General features: G+C 46.6%; 1 protein-coding gene across 1 annotated transcript in view; it reads left to right on the top strand.

Annotated features, from left to right (window-relative positions):
• The window catches only part of PAPPA (pappalysin 1), a 248,149-nt gene that overhangs the window by 207,547 nt on the left and 19,415 nt on the right, over positions 1–21,187 (top strand). The window contains exons 17-20 of the mRNA XM_075015238.1: positions 692–863; positions 6,384–6,531; positions 10,285–10,391; positions 16,908–16,979. Coding sequence (XP_074871339.1) covers positions 692–863; positions 6,384–6,531; positions 10,285–10,391; positions 16,908–16,979 — 499 coding nt within the window. The remainder of the gene's footprint in view (positions 1–691; positions 864–6,383; positions 6,532–10,284; positions 10,392–16,907; positions 16,980–21,187) is intronic.

Raw genomic sequence — 21,187 nt, 5'->3', positions numbered from 1 at the left:
AAAATAGTGACTAAATCAGTAAATATCAGAGTCTGTTTATCAACATGGAAGGCAGTTACCTTCAGCATGCCATTCATCTGTAATGAATAACTGGACCAGCTGTACCGCTAGAGATCCTGTGAGTACAACATGAGGATAGGGTAAGATTCAGATGAGATCCCATTAGCGTGAGAAAGAATGTCTCTTCTCAACAGAGAATAATGGGAATTCTCCCTATTAGTGATCTTCCAAAAACGGGATTGCACACCTGGGATTTTTAAAGGAGATAAAGGGAATTAGTCATTTAACTCAGTCCAGATCCTTTGACAATTCCAGCCTACCTTCCCCAATAGTTTATACTAAGGACCTACATTAGAAATATCTCTGGGAAGTCCCCTTTGACACTCTGTGGGAAAGGACTGTAATATTTCTTACCCTGTTCAACCCACTTCAAACTGCCCACATCCCACACACTGGACAAGCAGTGTTTTGGGAGATGTGGGAAAGGCAGAAGGTGGGATTAGTCTACCATTGTTAGATTAGGATTATTTTTGCTCTGAGACCACATAATGCCAATTCAGAACTGGGTCCCTACTGTGAAAAGCACAAACCCAGCCATTTCCTGCCACTCGCTAAACAGAGCTTGGGTTCTCCTGAGCTGTAGCTGACTGAGGCACTCACTACAATATTCTGATTTGTTTCCACATGTAAGGAGGGCCTTTAAGATCCAGTGCATGCAAGACGGCACCTGGTTAGCTGGAGCATGTGTGCCCGTCACCTGCGACCCTCCACCGTCAAAGTTCCATGGCCTATACCAGTGCACCAACGGCTTCCAGTTCAACAGCGAATGCAGGATCAAGTGTGAGGAAGATGACAATCAATCAGTGAGTTCCTCCTATCTCTGAGTAATTTTAAGCCAACAGGAGCTAGTTTCTGGCACATTTTCTCTGTGCTGCCCAGCTGCCTCAGGAACCGAATTTACAAAGTGCTGCTGGCCTCCTGGAAAGTGCTTAGCCTCTGCAATTCCCATGAACATCAGTGGGATTTGAGGATGTTTTGTGCCTTCCAGGCTGTGGCCATATAAATCCATTTTCCTTGGGTCAAGCCAGTCCCTTCAGCTTTGGAGAGAATGGCCACGGTGTTTCTGCTATGAGGTCTCGGTGACTGTTTGCCTAAGACAGGTGAGAAGATGGCTGCAGCACAGGCGGGGTAGTGTTGTGCAGTCACGTAAGCAGTCCAGCTCCCGATTCAGGTGCCAGGCACGTCAAAGAATACATGGTTACCTGTGACCTGTTGTCTCAATCAACCCCTCTGGATTCTAATAGGTGATCGCTGCAGTGTCCTTGCTATCATCATGCTCATTAAAAGCTTCTTGGTTTCACAATGGAAAGACTGATTATATTTCTGTAATGTGTTAGTTTGAATGGAGAGCAAGTGCCCAAGAAGGAAAAGGCCCGGGCGTAGGAGCAAAAGGAAAACAGTAGTAGTTATCTGGAAAATATGGCATGAGGATGAGAACTGAATTCATCATTTATATGTAGAAGGCTAATTGTGTGTGTTGGGGGTTTTACAGTTAGGTAAGCAGGTAGAATCTGTGCCTTGAAGGTTCTGTAATGCAGAGGGAAATTCTTTAATAGCATGCCAACATGGGAGGGAGATGGGACATGGTAAAAGAAAGCGTTTCTCTGGCTATAAGATGTCATTAAGCAATTAGGGCCTGACCCTCTACTGATGTAAACGAGCATAGCTCCACTGACTTCATTGGAATGGTGCTGATTTACAACAGATGAGGCTCTAGACTTCATATAGTTCAACAACGAGTTCGAAATGTTCAGTTTTAAACATCAACCTCAACTGGGGGATGACTGATTTCTTCTAAAAGTGCAGCTGCTTGATAAATTTGGTAAGTGAAGATGGACCGAGAAGCTATGGCTATCACATTGAGTTTGCAGAGCAGAGAACATCCTGCCATCATATTGTAAATATAACCCAGTGATTCTGGGGTTTTGTTTTCATGCCAGTACTTGCTGGTACTGAGTACCAGCATCGCAGAAGGCCTAGTTGCGGGATCGCCAGCTGGGTGGTGAGGTGACCCTACCAGCCCTGTGCTGGGAAGTTGGCTGGGGTGCGGAGTCAGCTGAATACCATCTCCTATTTTTTGCAAAAAAAAGCACTAAATATAACTGGCATTTCCGAGGGGCTACTGAAAGTGGTCTGCCTCTGCCCTCAAGCCAACAACCTGAAGGACATCAATGGTGTTTACTCCAAATGATAAAAACTTACAGCCTCAGACAAGGGAGCAGTCAGGTTTTCTACCCTGAAAGCAGGGGCAGTTCTGGCAGAAAGTAAGAGTGTGTTTCTTGTCATCCTCGACTCTCTCAGAGTGGACTTGCTGTCAGTGTGAGGCACAGAAAAGGACTGAATCCTGCAATGCTATGTTAGGGCTTGAGATCGACAAGAATGATACAAGATGGCAGGTGTTGCACAGCTTGTGTGGTACTCTGAGGTCACGGCAGTCAGATGAAGGTTGGGTTGTGTGTTACAACTGTGCAATAGAATGAAGGATGCAGGAGCCGACAAGGTCAGTGAGGTGATATGAGGCCTGTGCAGAATTACAAGACCTGTGAGGTGGACCAGGGGCCAGGTGGTGAAGCCACAGGGCAAGTATGGCCTTATGAGGCCTATGCCATGTAACAAGGGCAGTGCGTGATATTGAGGAATAAATGGTGTTATAGTGTGCATTTTCACGAGACCAGTGAGGTGTACCTTGGCCTGCATGATGTAGTAAGAGTTACCTGAGTTGATGAGGCTACAATGGTGACAGGAGAGACACTTCGCAACACATTGGGATGTGCTTATGCACTTTCAAGTAAGATTCTGGTGGTCAGTTCCAAAAACATTTCAAACAAATGCGCCAAAAGCAGCTTGGAAAACGGGCCTCCAGGGAAAGATGTTTCCAGATACAGCAGAAAGCAGATTACAAAGAGGGAGGTCGGAGGGACCCCTGACCTCATCTGACCTGCCCAAGAGGTGTTAATTATCTAATAAATAAAACCCACTAAGATTTTCTCAGATATACAAGGTGATAATGCATGCTTCAGCATGAAAAACAGCAGGGATTTGCACCAGCAATTATGCAGGGTAGGGAAAGATGGACAGAATATGACTATAGCAGCAGATGTCCTGGGAACTCATGTAATCTTCTTTGATTCCCATCAGCAGCTCTGTGTCGACCAAAGGAGCATGAAGTCTGGTCACCCTTTTCTGTCTTGCACCAGCTTCATGGCTTTGTTCACCTTTTTTAGTTCTCCATCATTTTTCACTGTTTCTAAATGATCCAACACATCTTTGGTCTTCCTCTGCTTCCATTTCTTTGCCCTTTGGTATGCCTTGCCATCAACAGTATCCTTTCCGGGTCCATTCCTGACTTGTCAGACCAAAACAGTTGTCTTTCTTGAATCTTCTGTAACAGAGTTATTTCTCGCTCAAGCTGTTTTTCTTTTTGCTTTATTTTTACTTTTCTGTAGTCTTGAAACTCTCAGTGATCTGCTCAGGCAGTTCATTTCTGCCATCAGAATCTTTTGTTCTTCAGCTTTCCTCCTTTTCCAGCATGCCAGATTATTGGAATCTTGGAGGACTTTACAAATATCATACAATTGTATCCCAAACACAGCCAACTCCAGGAGCATACATCTGGGTCATCTTTAAAAGTTGCTATTGAACTTGCTACTACATGTGTATTGTGCAAATTGCAGTGGAAGTGTAACATGTGTTGCAATAAATAACCATGATAAGTTATCACTGAGTCACACCTGGTACATAGAGTTTTACTTTCTGCCCAAGAGGCAATGGGGGCCCTGCACATTTGGCCAGATTTTCCCCTGCTCCAGAGGTCTGTTTCTGGGAGGAGTAGGGTGGAGGCTCTTAGGGAGCTGGTGATGCCATTCTACTCTGACACCTCAGTCCTGTCTGCACAGGAATAAAAGTCCTGCAGCTCTGCCATGGCTCGCGTTGATCAATTGACTCAGGATCACGGGGCTCGAGTGGTGGAGCTAAATATCACTGTACAGATGTTCAGGCCAAATTCCAAGCTCTGAAACCATTCACCCACAGAGGGTCTAACTGGAGCCCAAACATCTGCACAGCAATTGTTTAGCTCTGGAGCCCAACTCAGCTGACCCAAACCAGTTGCAGGTTTTGAATCCTTGCAAAGATGTGCCCTTAGAGCAGCTGTCAATCAACATTAAGGCTTGGTCTACACTAGACCTTACAGTCAACTGCAGATATGCAATTCTAACTATAGCAATCACATAGCTAGAATTAATGTGTCTGCAGTTCACTGTAAAGTCTGTCCTTACTGATGGAGGTTGAAGGGAGCATTTCTTCCATCGACTTCCCTTACTCCTCACAAGAGCAGGGGTTCAGGGGGTTGACTGCAGATCCTAGAGAGATCGACCTCACCTGTCTTTACCAGATGCATGAAATCAAACTCCAGAAGATTGATCCAAAGTGGGTTGGTCTCCCAGTAAGTGTAGACAAACCCTAAGTTGCATCACCGATGTCATGTCCTGACTGGACACAAAAGAATCTGAGTAAATAGGGGTTCTTCCAATCAAATCCCTTCTTTTTCTCCTTCCCCCCAGTGTTTCCGATAACCTGTGCACTTATGTAGCTACTGAGGAGAGAAGCCAATGCTATCCAGCTAATTAGCGGAGTGCCCACAACTAGTTTTTTTTTTGTTTCTACAGGGGATGCACATTCACACATGCTTTGGTGCATACAAAAATAATTCTGCACATGGATGGAAAATATGGGAGGAAACATTGCTTCTAATCCTACCCCAAGAAAAATGTCCCCCTGCACGTAGGTGCTCTTAGTTGTCTGATTCCCAGGGAGCAGCAAAACAAAGCAGGGTGTTGGGGTTCTGTCCTTCCCCTACCATTCTTTAACTAGGCTGGACTTTTATGCTGTTTGCATGGCTACCATTGGGCTGGTGAGAGTCACAGGGCTTGGTCTCTGCCAGGCAGTCAAAATTCAAAAGCTATCATCACCATCCAGCACACAAACAAGCCAGCTAAAGATTCAACCCGGTAGCCTGCAGAGAAGACCAGTTGCATCACCCCATAACATTGTGTTCGTCAACAAGCTCAGCAGGAAAGAATGTCAGAGAGAAAAACAAGTTTCCTTCTGGAACCAAGAATAAAACAAAGGTGGAAAACGGCACAAGCAAAACACCCAGGACTCTGCAGTCTTCTTGCCTGGGGCTGGGGATGTGGCGTGCCAATCCTGTTACGCAACCAGCACAGGGAACTGCAGGTCCCTGCTTGGAGTGAAGCATGCTGGTCTCACAGAATATCCCCCTCATAACAAACATGCCTGCCAAAGGCTCTATCTGAAATACTTCCCCTCAGGAACCTGGACACACAAATCCTCCAAATAGCCTTACAGAGAATGTCCAGTACACCCCCACTGGGTGACAAGTACATGGACTATATTAACCCCCTTGCACACCAGTGGTTGGGAACTAGATGCCCAGATCCTATCAAATATCCAGTGCGGATCACCCTGAGCATCTGTTTGGAGCTAGACCACCCACCCCCACAAAACACCCTTGTGGAGAATGTCCCGTGGCTATCCAGCAATGGCTTTGCTTGCAGATCCTGCAGAAGAGCTCAGGCACAGCTCCCTGGTTGCCTCATGAATAGAGCTGATGAAAGAAGCCTTGTGCGCCTCTTTGTTGTTTTAAAAGGGCAAGATATTTCTCCGTGGACTTTGTCATCCATTCTCCAGTATTCCACAGGGTCTCTTTTTGTAAGACAAATGCCATATCCCTCACCCACCCCCACCTTCACACGCAAAGTGAAGTTTTTTTCCTCTACGTCTATCTCTGTGCTTCTCTGTCCCGGTGTCTCTTTGCTGTCAGTCACAGCAGGCGAGTTCTAAAGACTACCCCAGCTCAACCTCACAGAGAAGTGTCTTGCCCTTGTTTCAGCTTCAGATGGGCATAGGGAACTCTTTGTTCTCCTTCCATAGGAGGAGGATGTAACTAGTTAGAAAAGGAGAAGAGGGAAAAGGTTGGCTGCACTTAGCACAAACACCTTAAGATGAAGAAAGGGGGAACACTGGGTGAATGTTCCCTCATTCTAGTTAGCGTGGGTCCATTTTGAGAGCATCCTTTAAAGGCCATAATCTTACGGAGAAAATGTCTGTGTGCATTTGCCTGTCTGGGCAGGATGCAGTTGCTGCTCTTTGTTCTTTTGAAGACGTCTGATTCCCTTTCTCTCTAAGCTAAAAGCCCAACCCCTGGCCTTTCCCAGCTCCCAAAGAATATCAGCCCCTAACTTGATCTGATCCTTTTTCTGACACTTTTCCGATGGCCTTACTATTTTTTTTCCCCTTTCCAGGGCCGAGGCAACAACGTGATTCACTGCCGAAAGGATGGCACCTGGAGTGGTTCCTTTCACCTCTGCCGGGACATGCAGGGCCAGTGCTCTCCTCTCACTCGGCTCAACAGCAATCTGAAGCTGCATTGTGCACACGGCTATGGAATAGGTACATGAGCTAAAGCCCTGGCCGCAGCTGGTCTGCCTGCCAGTTGGGAGGGGGAGGAAGGAGACAGTAGTCATGGGGTCATTGTGCCTTCTGGGCCAGTTTGCCCTAGTGAGAAGCAGCTAATTAGAGAATGTTCAGAGAACATCAAGCTTTCAGACACCACACACCAGGTAACATATGCTATGTTCCTACCCCCTCGCAGCATTTCCACTTCCACCATGTCCCTGGTCCTGCTGAGTTTAACGAGCAGCTCCTGGGATCAAACAACAAGGGTGACAAATCCAATAGGATCTTTTTAAAATAAATGAAGAAATACACTCACATTTTCTCTTGGCCTTAGCTGAATGCCCCCCACACACACACACACATCCCCTTAGTTACGCATGTTCACACACACATACAAAACTCACTTAATCACAGATACACTACAACCCCAATTATCTGACCTAAACAGAACCGAAGGGTGGTCAGATAACAGCCATGCTGGATAATATAGAACAGTAATGAAAAAACAGGCACAAATATCTATAAACTCCATTCATTACTAAGTCCAATGAAAACACAATCTAATCATTCTTAAAAATTCTTATCTTCGTCGTGTTGGACACACCAGAATGTCAGATAATTGAAGATTGGATAATTGGGGCTCTCCTGTCATTGCACCCAGCTGGTCTCAGCCATACCCACCCAGAAATACACGCACCAGCATGCACTCATGCACAAACGTGCTCCCCCAGCCGTGGACCATCACAGACACAAGTGTCCTCAGAAGGGCATAAATAATCCTCTGGAGATATAATTCACCTACCCAGCCACATTCTTTCTCCTACACACAACTCCACATGCTTGAATGTCTGAAAGCACAAACCACACTGGCCAGTGCACAAGTACAAGTGTGCAATCACAGACATGCACACACTCCTATAATCAACGATTAAATCTAGATGACTTTACACATGTGGAAGAAGACAGGATCACTCCCTGAGGAGTTTATCATCAGCCTTAGACAGAACACAGTCCTGTTGTGAGCCCTGAGAATGGACATTGGCAGGGAGCAGGGAGGGAAGAGGAAGAAGGAGGGCTTCAACAATAAAATAATAGTATATGATTGCTGTGTTTGCGCACATCCCTGATTCTAATGTGCCATCTCAGCTTTTGCCTTTATTTATACACATCTGTGCATTTTATTTAAAGGATTTAACAGGAAGTGTAGAGGCAAAAGATCCAAAGTGTGGGTTAACAGAGTTAGGTTAGCCAAAGTAAGTGAGAAATAATTGGCGCAGGTCTGCATGTCACGGATGTAAAGCCAGTAGGTAGTTCTCTGTTTATGGTGGTGTCCATGTCCTACCCCTGTTTCTGCACCAGTGTTGTGGCCACTGTCAGAGATCTGGAGAAAGTTCTTAGTTTAGATGGGGCCAACGAGGGAGAGAATTGGATGTCACATGGGACACACAAAGGGGGCAGAGGGGCACGAGAGACAGAGATGCAGGCCTAGGCAGAGCAGAGCTCTGGAGGTGAGGGTGGAAGGTCTGGATTAGATGAACTAGAAGGACAGAAGTGGGGTGAGGCACTCTGGTAGTGAGCCATTGCATAATTAATACCTCCCGTCTCCCATGAAGATTATAGCGTAAGCATCCCGTAAGAGTGCCAAACCCCGAGACCAATGGGAACCCTCATAAAGGTTCATCTTCCTTCTGCTTTCCGTGGTGCCGAAGTACTCAGCATGGGCTGCTGGGCTTTGCACTGCTGTCTGTACTCAGCTCCCCTGTCGGCCAGACTGCTGTGCGACGTGCTCTGTTTGCCATTCTGCACACTGAGTTGCACTCTTCTTTCCCAAGGTCACCGCCTGAGCCCCATACTGTAGCATTCAAATGTGAGCTGTGCTAGAGGCAGCCTAGAAGGAAACACAGGGCCCCTTCATCCTCTCCCCCCCGGCCCCTTTCCCTAACCCTCCTCCCCAGACCGCTGTCCCTTTGAACTTGGAGAAAGTGTTCCCTGTTGTGCAGCTCCCTCATTATATTGTAACCATTGTAAGGTACCACGAGCCTGCTTCAGTCCCGTCCCAGGGGAGAGGAACACAACCTGGATGAGATCACTTCTCTTTAATGGTGCCAATTATGGATCATATATCAAAACAATTGAGACCTGCTCCTTTCCTTAAGCGTAAATAGCACAGTGGAGTGAGCTGTGAGCAGGCAGCCAGGACTCTTAATTTGACAATGCATTTTACCCTTGAGATGAGGTGACCTTTGCTTATCTACCAGGGTTTTCAGAGGAAAAAAATACCGATTCCCTGTTCCGAGGGAACATCTCTCTGAGCTGGAGGCAAGGAGGGGCTTCATACTTCCTTTGTGCGCTCCCAGCCCCTTTTGCCTTCGTTCCCATGGGCACGTGTTAGTTTAGCCTAGGGGAGACAGATCCCTGGGGCCCGGTTCTGAGCGGGCCCCACACCCCCAGAAAAGCTACAGTCTGAATCAAGGGAGCTCAGTGTACTAGCGTGTAGAATACGCTGGACCAGCCACGAACTGGGGAAATGACACATGCTTTGTGCGTGTCTCACGTCAGCCCTTTATGGAATCAGGCCATGTATTTGGGAAGTCGGCTGGATGCCCCCCAAAAGAGGATCTTTTCCTTCCACTCACTCAGAATGGGCCTAGCCAAACCTGGCCAACATCCAGTAAAGTCGATGGAATCACTGCTGCTGAGACTGGAGAAATAAAACAGAAACAACCTCTCAGCAAACCCTCCCCGAGCAGACTAACTGCCCGCTGTTTGGTCCAAATGGCTCCTTCCTGTGCAAGAAAATAGAAAAAGATTGAGGTGGCTGGAGGGGGGAGCGGGGGTGGAAAGTGCCCAGCCAGGGTTAACACGACCCTAACACCTTTCCTCTTCTCCACAGACACCTAATCTGCTCCTCTAGGCTAGAGTGACTGTGGAGCCAAAGGCACAGCCATCCAAACCACACTGCAGATTAACTCTCCCTCACATCGATGGGAGTGCAGGATTCCTAAGGATAGATTTGCAGCAGCTGCTAGGAGGAATGGGGTGGTCCAACGTGCTAGAGCTCATGCTTGTAGCACCACATTACCACAGAGCCCCACAATGGGTTTTAATAAGGGAAGGACTCCCCCAGGACATGGCAGTTAATCAGAGAAAATACCGGTTTACATATGAACAAATGCATCATTACCTCATTTTGTCCAACATGTTTAGCAGGGGACTTAAGTGATAGCTGGCCTGCAACATCATTAGCCTTGCTTGCCATTATGTGAGGACTTTCTAATTTTGAAAAATCAGGCCATGGGCTCTTTGTCCGTGTCGTAAGGGAGGTGCCGGGAGGCTTGATGGCCTCTGCTCAGTCACTTCTCAGCTGCAGAAAGAGCTCTTGAAATGGAACTGCCTTCAGTGTCTCAGCCTGTCAGTGACTGCTTCAGGAAATGAATAAGTCCACCCTGTGATCTGTGGATTAGTAGCCACAGTGATGTCTTGGTATTGTAGTCTATTGGTCACCTTAAGAAACAAGCCCTTATGTATCTCCCACTTCCCTTATGGTACTAGGATCACAAACTCTGGAGTGCAGTCAGACTCCAATGACAATGTAAACCCCACAGTGGAAAGGAGCTCCATTATGGTTGGCTGTCGTAATCCTTCTGCAGAGTGGAGATGGATGCTATTCAGGGCACTGAAATGATGGTAGGACATTGACATGGTGTTTGCTTTCTTCTTTTGTATCCTTCTGTATCTGCCACGAAGGCGATGAATGCACCACGTCATGTCCGGATCACAATGAGCCCATCCTGCTGCGGGTGAATGAGACCTTACAAGACATCCAGCACTGGATGAACCCTCAACGAGTGAAGGTCAGTGGTGGTGGGTGTTACTAAATACCCCTCTCCAGACCCACACACTTCAGTGTTGCTACAGAACAGGTGAACATAGAGTTGGACCCACAAAGCAGAGATTAGGGCTGCAAGGGGGAGCTTTGTCCAAGGAGTGGCAGTATTTCATATCCATCTGTGTGGTGAGATATCTTCTGTGGTAGGAACAAGACTGTTATCAGTAGGGATGCCAAACCTGACTCCTGTTTGTCCTGTGGCCCCCTTAGGCTCTACCAATGCCCAGTTAACTCTACAGTGCAACCTCAGCATTTCTACCTGGAGATAAAAGGACTGGGTCCTTGCCCTCTGATCCACATTGCTCCCAGCACTTCTGATCTGGTGGAACTTTCACCCTTGCATCAGCACCGTGGGATGTGCAGACAAGGCACTTATGTACCATGGTAGGAGAAAGCAAAGGGGAACAAGAAATAGAGCACAGGGCAGGTTTTAAATTCTTATTAGTCTTTGGTTTCCTGAGCACGTTGGGTGGTGGGGAATCTGTCTGTTTCCCTGACTGTTGTCAGGCGGCAGAAGAACCTGATAGGTTGAGTATATAATTTCCCAAACTGGCTGAGGCAACTGATTCTCCTACATCCCCATGTGACAGACGTCTGTCTACTCAGCATAGCATCCATTTTAGAGGTCATCACTCTTTCTGCCTGTGCTCTGCAAATGCACACACTCTGTTACACACACAAACGCTTGCAACTTGCATGTATCCATGAAAGTGTAACAAGCAGACTTGACGCTGGGACCTCTGGAGCTTAGTGCATGAGCCTTTACTGCTTCAGCTAAAAGCCAGGTGTCTCTCAGCTAAGTCTGCAGAGGAGACCCATTCCTTCTGTGAGTAAGTGGTCTAGGTGCCACTGCATGGGACAGTGAACCGCACCCCTAGGTGTGTGGGTTACATACGCACACACAGATGGAGATTGGTTGGCATGCTTATTGGCATGTGCCTGCAGGTGCATGTGTACAATGAAATACAGATGTATAAAATACATTAAAAGTTTTTCTATCCAGCATGTTAGGGAAATGCAGGGGATGCCGGTTAGTGAACCAGAATAAGCACGGGAAGGGTGAAGGGTTCTGGGAAGGGGCCAGGGAAGAGGGGTTTGGGGTGCAGAAGAGAGCTCCAGGGTGGAGGGCGGGATGCAGGAGGGATTTTGAGGTGCCACGGTCAGTCAGTGCTCATCTCAGGAGGTGGCCCAAAAGTGGGGACATATCCCTGCTGTTCCTAGGGAGATGCACAATTAAACAGCTCTGCACACTGCCTCCACCTTCATCTGCCATGCTCCACAGCATCCACTGACCATGATTCCTGAGCGGTGGGAGCTGCAGAGCCAGCACTTGGCAGGGTTAGCACATGGAGCCCCGTGGCTCTTTCTCCATGTAGGAGTAGCAGGGACATGTCCTTCCGTCTGTGGAACGAGGTACAGAGCCTGCTGGCCCCATACCAACCACACTACAAACTGCACTTTCCAGGAAGATCAGAAATGGCCGTGTATAGAGCTTTCCAGCTGGCGACATGCTGGATAAAGCAGCTTTTCCTGTCCATATTTACAGTCACTCATGAACACACTTACACATATAATGCTCCTTTAAACACACACATAGACACGTGTGGAGGTTAAACGAACAAGCACACATTCATACGAAACTGCACCCATGGTAGATGGACAGACATAAAGATAAGCTGCTGCAGAGAATCACAAATAGATGGGCGCGTACATACAGTAGGCATATAAACTCATGTTCAAAAGCCCTGAGCACCTGAGCTGCAGGTTGGGGGTTAGAACATTTTGGAACCTCCTTCCCCCTGGTTTTACAGGCCTAACTTGGAAATCAGTGTTTTAAATATATCCCCCATCGTCGGTGTCCATCACTTGAAAGTTTGACCCTGAGCTCTGTGGGAAATCAGACCCTGCGTTTTACACATCCAGGGCCAAAGTTTCCAAAGAGCTAAGCATCCAACGGACACCCAGTAAACTGCATATATTTGACAAGCCATGCTTTTAGGGGCCTACATGTAACATCTGTGAAAATTTGGCCCTGAGCAATGTTCCCTGTAAGCTGACCACCTGGGTATCTGCCCAGGAGATATTCACTTGCCACCCAGCTGCTTAGCAGAGTACCCGCAGCTTCCCACATGTGGCAGTGTGTGTTTCTATTGGTGGTTCACATGCACACTTGCCTGAGTGCACATAACAAATTTAATGTTGCCCATAGGTGGAAAAAATAGGAGGAACACTGACCCTGAGAGAGGGTTCTGAGACCTTTTGAAAACCCTGGCCCTGCAGTGTTTGTGTGCTGCACAAAGACAGGCAGACAGCACAATAGAAATGCTCCAGGGAGGTGACTGCAGGCTATAACAATTACAGAATGTCCTCTGATCTCCTCATTCACTCAGTACTCTCTGTTTATATTACTGCCACGGCCTTGGCTTTGCCAAGTAGCGGGTGTGAAATACATATCTGTACAAACCTTATCTCTCTGGCTCTGTCCTGAGCTGGGGAGTTCAAAGAGGGTTTGTAATTCATGGTGAAATAAAACCACAGCCTCCCTCCCAATCGCAGCTGGGCTGCCCTCATTTATTCATGCCGGGATTCAGAGGGAGCTGTAATGGGCAATTGTAAGCCCAAGTTTACAATGCAGCATGGATGCTCAGGGGTCTCTGGAGGGCTCATTAGGCAGCAGGGGAAAAAATGGCAGTAAGGGGGGAGAATGGCGGAGTGAGGTGTAGAAAGGGGGATTGATGGCTTCCAGGAGCACAGAGAGAAATCTGTGTCCATTTTTCTCTGACAGTGATTATCTTATAAGAGCTTTAGACGGTGAATAGTTGGGAATTTGACCCTCCAGCTAAAAATGAGTTTGGTTGTAAATGGCAGATTAAAGGGTTGGGCTTCTCCCTGAAGCAGGCTCCGGCTGGGTCAACTAGGGGATTGCTCTTAGAAAACATCATTCCCTCTCATTCTGCGGTGTCAATGTCTGCATTCAGTCATTCTGTAAGGCGAAGCCACTTTTGCACTTGGCTCCGGGGTCAGTTTGTGATCAGAGTTGGATCATTTCTGATCAATTCTAAAATTTGAAGACAGGAAAAAGAAGAACAAGAAGAAATGACACAGTCAGTCCCCTCTCTAAACCCCACCTGACCTGAAACACTGGAATGGGGCCATACCAACAAGGCTGACAGCCACCATGGGCCCCAGGGCAAGGTAGAAAGGGGGTCTGACTCCATGTCCTTGGAAGGGGCATGGCCAGTGGGGAAAGGGCCTGGGCCTAGGACAGTCCTAAGCTAAAGGTCATTACAAAACCTATCCGTCATTTAATGCATAGAGCATCAACATTTTGCTTGCCCTTTGCCCAGGAGTGGCGACCCCTTCTGTGTACAGCTACAGGGAGAAGCCAAAGCCAAAGAGCTGATGTGGTCTGATGATAAGGAGTAGCCCTAAGAGAAAGCTTTCACACTAAATTGGGCAGAGGACGAAAATTTCAAATACAAAGCCATATAAAGGTTCAAAAATTCACGTAATGTTTGCTGAATTATTGTGGTTAAAAAAATAAATAAAAATTCCACCAAAATTAAAAGGTTGGAATATTTCAGTTCAAAATTACTTTTTTGTATATAAATTCCTTTAATCCTATTTTTTAATTAAAATGTTTTACAATGGTTGGAATATGTCAGTATTGTTAAACAAAATGTTTTGTTCATTCAGAAATTGTTTGGTTTGTCATTTCACCACAATTAAAAAAAAACAATTAAGATCAAACCAAAATTATTTTTTAAACATTCTTCAGAATTGCCTGTAATGTAGGTAGCCCGTCGTGTCCGACCGTGTCGTCTTGAGCTTGCAAAGGCTCATTGGTTGTGGACTCGCATGTGGCAAGCTTTGAATGTCCTAGGCATTCACAGTGGGGGCAAGGGAATTGTCCTGGCTCTGTTGGTGTGGCTGCTGCTGAACTGACAAACCCATTTTTCTCCTGGCTCAGTGAAATACCCAATAAACCCTCTACACAAAGAACCACTCTTAACTTGGCAACATCCTTTTGGAAAAGGCTTCCACAAAGTTGCTTCCAAACTTACTTAGAACAGTTTTCCTCTCTTTTATTTAAACTCCATCACCCTGCAGCACTACAGTCTTGTCTGTCCACTTGCGTGGTGGAGTGCGCTAAGTCTTTTCAGTTGCTGCTCATCCACAAAAGCATAGTAAACAAATGTTGTGGCAACTTGCACGGATTCAGCAAATTGTTCACGTGAACCTCAGTGTTGCAAAGTTTGACCAACTGTCAATGGACAGCAGCCTTTGCTATGGCGGCTTGAAGAGGTGGAGCCAGTCCATGCAGGACATCCACTTCATTCCATCTTTATTTTCCCAGAAGTGTTTTCAACTCTTCTACCACTGACAGGATTTTAATTCTTCCTTTCAATTAACTTGTTAATAGGACTCTTTGCAATGGGATATGGAATCTATCATTTCCAAGTAGTTGGTATGAATCCAGCCCAAATGGCTGGGTGCATTAGGTGATTCTTCAGGGTGACCATGTGAACTAAGTTTTGCGCTCCACAGCAGGCAGTTCTTAGCCTGCATGAATTGTCAGTCTCATCAGACAGGCACAGTACTGAAGGGGCTGTGGAGAGAACTCTCCGAGTCACGGCTGGTGCATATTAACATATCATGGTGATTGGTGGTTTTCCCTGCTGCCACGAGTGCTTGTCCTCTTCTGTGGATAAACACAGTTCCTCCCTTTCCAGGACTGTCAGGCCAGTCCCCTTCTCTAACTCCAAATTCACATACTCAGTCACGTATATTGGCAGCAAATGTTTTTTTGTTTTTTTGTGTTAATGTTGGTGCCTCAGGGAGCAGAGGAAGTTCTTTGGAACTGCAGTTATTTTTCTCACATTATTTGGATAGGTCTGGGCATGGGGAAGGGAAAGGCCTGTATTTTAATTCAGTTCTCCTTCAGGTTATCCCCGGGTTCAAATGCTGCTGGAAACAGTCCTTGCCTCTCCCCCAACCCATCTCTTGGCTGGTCTTGTATGTTTTGAAACCTGAAAAAAAGGTTTTCATTTTTTTTTGCCTTGAAGTGCAGTAAATAAAAGGGGCAAATGTCTTTCCTTTTGTGGTGATCTTGAAAGTTCCAGGTATCTGGCAAGAATTCACTGGGAGCAGACTGGATGCTGTGTGGCCCCTGCACCTTGTGGTCTCCCTTGCTGATGGGATAAACAACTCTGGCTTCCCCCTCCTGCTCCCTCCCCAACTTGCTTGGCCTCTTCCCCTCTCACATAGACTACCCGTGTTGTGAGACAGGTGGGGCAGGCCAGGCCTGACTAATAGTGGAAAATCCAAGAGTGTCGGAAAGATAAACAGCCCTGTGCTGATAGTGTAAAAGTCCTTTTTCCTAGCACAGGTCAGGTAAACCTCAAATGACAGAAACGGTAAAACCATGCTTTGGTTCCCTGGCAGGCAGATTAAATTAGCCCTCATATAAATAGGGGATGGGATGGCTCATGCCATGGTCCCTTCTAAATGTTAATTTCTTTCTTTCCCAAGCCTCTGCTGCAACCCTGACCGTTTGGCAAAACCAGCCATTGTGTCACCATTGTTATCTTAATACAATGGTTCCTTCCTCTGTAAAGGAAACTGATCTTCTGAAATGAGTGTTGTGACTCATGGACATTCTTGAAGAGTGTGGAGCAGAAGGCATTATTACAGAGTAATCATGCAGTCCATTGAGTGCTCCTTTGTAAGCTTGGTTCTGGTGGGCTCATGACAAGTTCTTCCCAGCTTTGCTTTAGGGAAAAGTCATATAATATTTGATGAGGCTGAAATCATGAGGGGGGTCTACTAAAATAACTCTAAATGTAATAATGGACATGGTCTTCTTTACAGGTTATTTTGGGTGGTCTTGTGGGAATATGGTGCTATTTAAAATCTAGTCACGAGAGTGCAGAGAACTCATAGAAAGGTTTTTATTTTCTAGGCCCGTCTCAAAGACTTTTTTTTTCCCACAAGAGATACCACATCTCCTTACCACCACCACCACCCTGCACTTACCCCAGCAACCTCCTTATGAAATGTGGGAGGATAGTCAGCATAAAATGTGGGGCCAGTGGCAGCAAACAAGGCCACTGAAGCTGTTCCTAAATCTATCCCTCACTGCTTTCCAGAGCTAAAGTCTGCATGCTGTCTTGCCTTTCCCAGACATATCCTCTCGCCCTGAGTGAAATATTGAACACAATGTTTCAAGACAACCTTAAATATTATATTATTTTATTCCCCAAAATTTTGTTATTGCAAGTGTTGAGTCCAACAGATCTTGTAAATACTTGGACGACTGCCAGGTCCTGCAAATACAAAAGATGACAGGAATGGGACTAGAATGGGAGAGTTCATTGGAGAAGGCAAGGGTCGGGGGTTGGGGGGCCATATATGCCAGCACATTCGCTTTTTGCACACTGATTCCTTTGTCTCAGCCCATTTTTTCTCTCTCCTTCTCCAGAGCGTCGTCTGCACAGCAGGACTCAAGTGGTATCCATACCCTGCGCTGATTCACTGCATCAAAGCCTGCGATGTGAGCATGAGAGTTAATTAGCTAAGCCTGTCCATTTGAGTGTCCTGGAGTGGGTAGTAACAATGTGTGCAGCTGAATCAGTTTTAAATCTCGGTTTTTGGGGAATGGCCAAACCCGGTATGGCCTTGTCTTTACTTGCCATTCAGTGGTCTTCAGCGGCACCAGTTCTGACATCTATTGGCAAGAAAGGGTCATTTTTCTAGTGCTGAGCAGTGCTCAATGACCGCTGATAGCTGGGATGAGCCTTTAAGTGTCCACTGAGGTGGACAACTCTTTGCTGCTAAACAGACTTGATTCCCTTCTCTTGGGCATCCTCAGGATTTGGAGAGTCATCATAGGTCAGTCACAAAGGCCTCCTGCTGTTTCCCTTGATTACGAAGGGAATAAAAGTTGCCCCTGTCTGACTAAAACAACAAGATGTCATCTGATGAAGTGGGTCTTTGACCTGGAAAGCTTATGCTCCAATAGATCTGTTAGTCTGTAAGGTGCCACAGGACTTATTGTTTTTGTGGATACAGCCTAACAGGCCTACCCTTCTGATACTGATCTGACTAGAAATCAATGTTACTAAAGGCCCAGGGCCTCTGGACTAGATAAACATTAGGAAAAAGAAAGGGAGCAAGAACAGCCCAGATGTGGAACCAGAACAGGAATGACAGAAATAGCTGGGGGAGGAGGGACTGGAGATGGGGATTTCAGAGCACTAGACACACAACCAACACTGAAATACAACAAGAATAGGGGCCCTAAGCCCTTTAGGCTTCATTGAAATTCCCAGCCTGAGTTATTTTGCGTGTTGTCAAAAACCAGACACACATCACTTTTACTACAGCACTGAACTCAACAGGAAAAATGGTCACTGATAGCAAAACCCACCAAGTGGCCTCTCCAAGTCAGAGTTTCACCTGCTGAAGGAAACTGTGTTGATGAAGCCTGCTAGACTAGCTTTGTGCTCACTGAAGACATCTTCCTTATAAAGGCTTTGTACATCAAGGTCCTTCCCCACCCAGCAAGCATTTCAAATCAAGGCATTCTTAGCATCTTAGCGTGGAGTGCTTATTGGCTGCTTTCTTTCACAGTTGTAAACGTCTTGACTTGTTTTGTGCAAAAGCAACATGTGGCACTTCTCTCAGGCTATGGCTAGACTGTTGTTGATATTTCAGGATACCAATGTATCCCGATACAGCAGCTCCATGACTACTCGCCATGCTCAAAATAACGCAACTATTTCAAGTACAGTATTCCATTTCTCCTACCCTTCATCATGAGAGGGGTAGCGGAAACCTTCAAATAGCCACTTATTTCAAACTTCAGTGCTGTTTGGATGGCACCAAGTTCAAAATGAGTTAACTCAAAATAATTTACGCAATTTACATTGTGCAGATTGCATAAATTATTTCAATGCAGCAGCTGTAGCTTGAGTGGTTTGGTACTGACTTGTCTGCAAATGCCACAATCTTATCTTCACAGCCCCTTTGTGAGGCAGAAAGTCTTATCCCCATTTGCAGAGGGAGAAACTAAAACACAGAGGCTATGTCCATACACCAGGTGCTATTTTGGGGTAAAAAGGCATCCCGAAATAGCTGCCCCCATCTATGTAACACTCCTGTTGTCTCAAAACAGTTTCAGAGTTAATGGGGGTGCTGTTCCAGCATCCCTGTAAACCTGATTGCATGATGAGTACAGGGATGCCTCAAAATATAGATTTCTTTCAGCATGTGGCATCATTTAGACAGCGCCACATGCCAAAATAGCCTATTCTGAAATCTTCTCAAAATAAGCTGTGTAATTTATGTAGCACAAATTGTGTAGCTTATTTCAAGGTTATGGCACCATATAGACATAGCCAGAGGGATTAAGGCTCAGATCCTCAACAGCCTTTAGGTTCTTAGTTTCTAGTGCTTCCAATGCAAGTTGGAAATATACAAACCTTGGAGGCTCTGGACCTAAGTGACTTCACCAAGGGCGCACAAATAGTCTGTGGAAGAGCTGGGATTAGAACTGAAAACTCCTGAGTTCCACTCTGCTGTGTGTTAAACTTTTTGAACATCTCTTCTTTCTGAGCCTTCGGCTAGCACCTGTTTATCAAAACACTCATGGCAACCACAGCACCCTTGTGCCATAGGTAAGCACCACTCCACTTTAAGAGGTAGTTACACAGAAGTGAACGAGTTGTCCAAGATAGCAGAGCGCAGAACAAAACTCAGGTCTCCTGACTTCCACGCTAAATTCTAGACCACAGTGTGTAATCGTTGTGGGGTGCAGCTTTCACATGGTAGGAGACCAGTTCTTCTTCAAGTCGAAGCAGCTGTGTATTGTGTGGGTTGTGCACACTCTGTGCACTAAACCCAGAGAACCGTATGGGTAGACCCATATGGGCTGAGCTTACATCTGCAGCTGTAACACCTCCCCTGACCATACCCAAGCCCCCTCAGTTCCTTATTGCCACCAATGGCCTAGAGTTGAAGCTCTGTGTGGTGTCTTCCCCTCACAATTTCACCTCAGTTTCTGAGAATTTTGGCTAATGTTAGCTGGAGTCATCGGCTAACTTGTTTGATGCCCGCATGAGTGTTCAGATATTGCCTGTTGTGTAGACAGGGCCTTCCCCAGAGTGACTCCCACACAAGGTACTTGCTGTGTCTTGGTGAGAGACATGTTAAAGAGGATGGTGAGAAATCTACAGTACCTTCTAGACTGCGCCATGAGATCTACATCAGCACTGATGCTCTCAGCTGATTGATGATCGCCTTCTGACGTGGCAGGTGCTGCTGCTCCACATTCAGTCTCTGGTGTTTTCCCCAAGAGGTGAAGGGGTCATTGATCTTCCTCTGATCAGCAAGGAAAAGGTCTCATAAAATGAACCAGCTCTGGTCTAAGGCTTAGGGAAACTCCTCTTCCTCCTCTTCTCAGAGGAGTCCTGACAGGTGCGATACTCCACCTGGACATGGGATGGAACAGATTTGTCCAGATGCTCCTTGGTACAGTGCCAAGGGCAACCAGCAATACTCCCTCTAATCTTTTCCATCCATGTGCAGATTTTTCCATCCTCGTGCATAATGATTTTTATGTGCACGAGGCACGTGCAAATGTGCACCACCAATGGAAACAAAAAAATCTAGCTATGGGAGCTCCACTAATTAGCTGGCTGGCATCTGAATCTCTCTTGAGTGGTCTCATGGGGAGCACTGGCAGCACGGGCCTGTACTGTCAACTCCTCTTATGGTCATGAGTGTCCAATGAGTCCAGTACTGAGATCAGCATCACACCCAATAGCATGCAAGGCTGAATCAGACCTACTTTGTCTCCTAATCCCAGACTCCTCATACTTCAGGAGTTCATAGAATCCTAGGGCTGGAAGGGACCTCAAGAGGTCATGGAGTCCAACCCCCTGCCCACAACAGGACCAACCCCAATTAAATCATCCCAGCAGGACTTTGTCAAGCCAGGCCTTAAAAACCTCTAGGGATGGAGATTCCACCACCTCATGGTAGCACATCCCAGTGCTTCACCCCCCTCCTGGTGAAATAGTTTTTTCCTAATATCCAACCTACACCGCCCCCCTCCGTAACTTGAGACCACTGCGCCTTGTTCTGCCATCCGTCACTACTGAGAACAGCCTTGCTCCAGAGTTCTCCACTGTTATAGTACCTACTGGCTTATTCTCTCTTGTGCCCTTGGCAACTTCCAGCCATGTCACAGAGCCAATGATAACATGCACACCACCTGTGCTACAGCCTGTGAAGCTGAGCCCAGACCCAGCACTGAAGACCCCCTCAGTGCATGAGCATCCTTCAGCACCATCATTGTCTTGGCAGCAGATCTCATCACCACGTTTAGCTACTAGCCTGAGTGCCAAAGCCTCCTGCAGTACTGTGAAGATATGTGCCACTGGTGCCAATGTCCCACTCCTCTTTAGCACAGGTGCTGCTTCCTTAATGAACTTTAAACTAATAGGACCAGTTGTTTGCCCCATCAGAGCTGACTTCCCAAAAGTCGATGTAGAAATTCAGGGATTCTTCATGCTCCATCTGTGGGTCATTCTCCCCTCTGCTATGGGGCTTGACTGTGCGGATGCACTGGGCAAGCACGGAATCTGCCTTTGATGCAGGAAACTTCCTTGTCCTCACTGGATGATTCTGCTGTGCTGGAATATTCCTCTCCCTTGTCTCCCAAGGAATTTAAGGCATATCAGGACCAACTTGAGGTAC

Source organism: Carettochelys insculpta, chromosome 21 (genome assembly GCF_033958435.1).
Source record: "Carettochelys insculpta isolate YL-2023 chromosome 21, ASM3395843v1, whole genome shotgun sequence".
NCBI lineage: Eukaryota > Metazoa > Chordata > Testudines > Carettochelyidae > Carettochelys > Carettochelys insculpta.
Note: the sequence above shows the minus strand (reverse complement) of the source record. Positions and strands in the feature narration are given on the sequence as shown.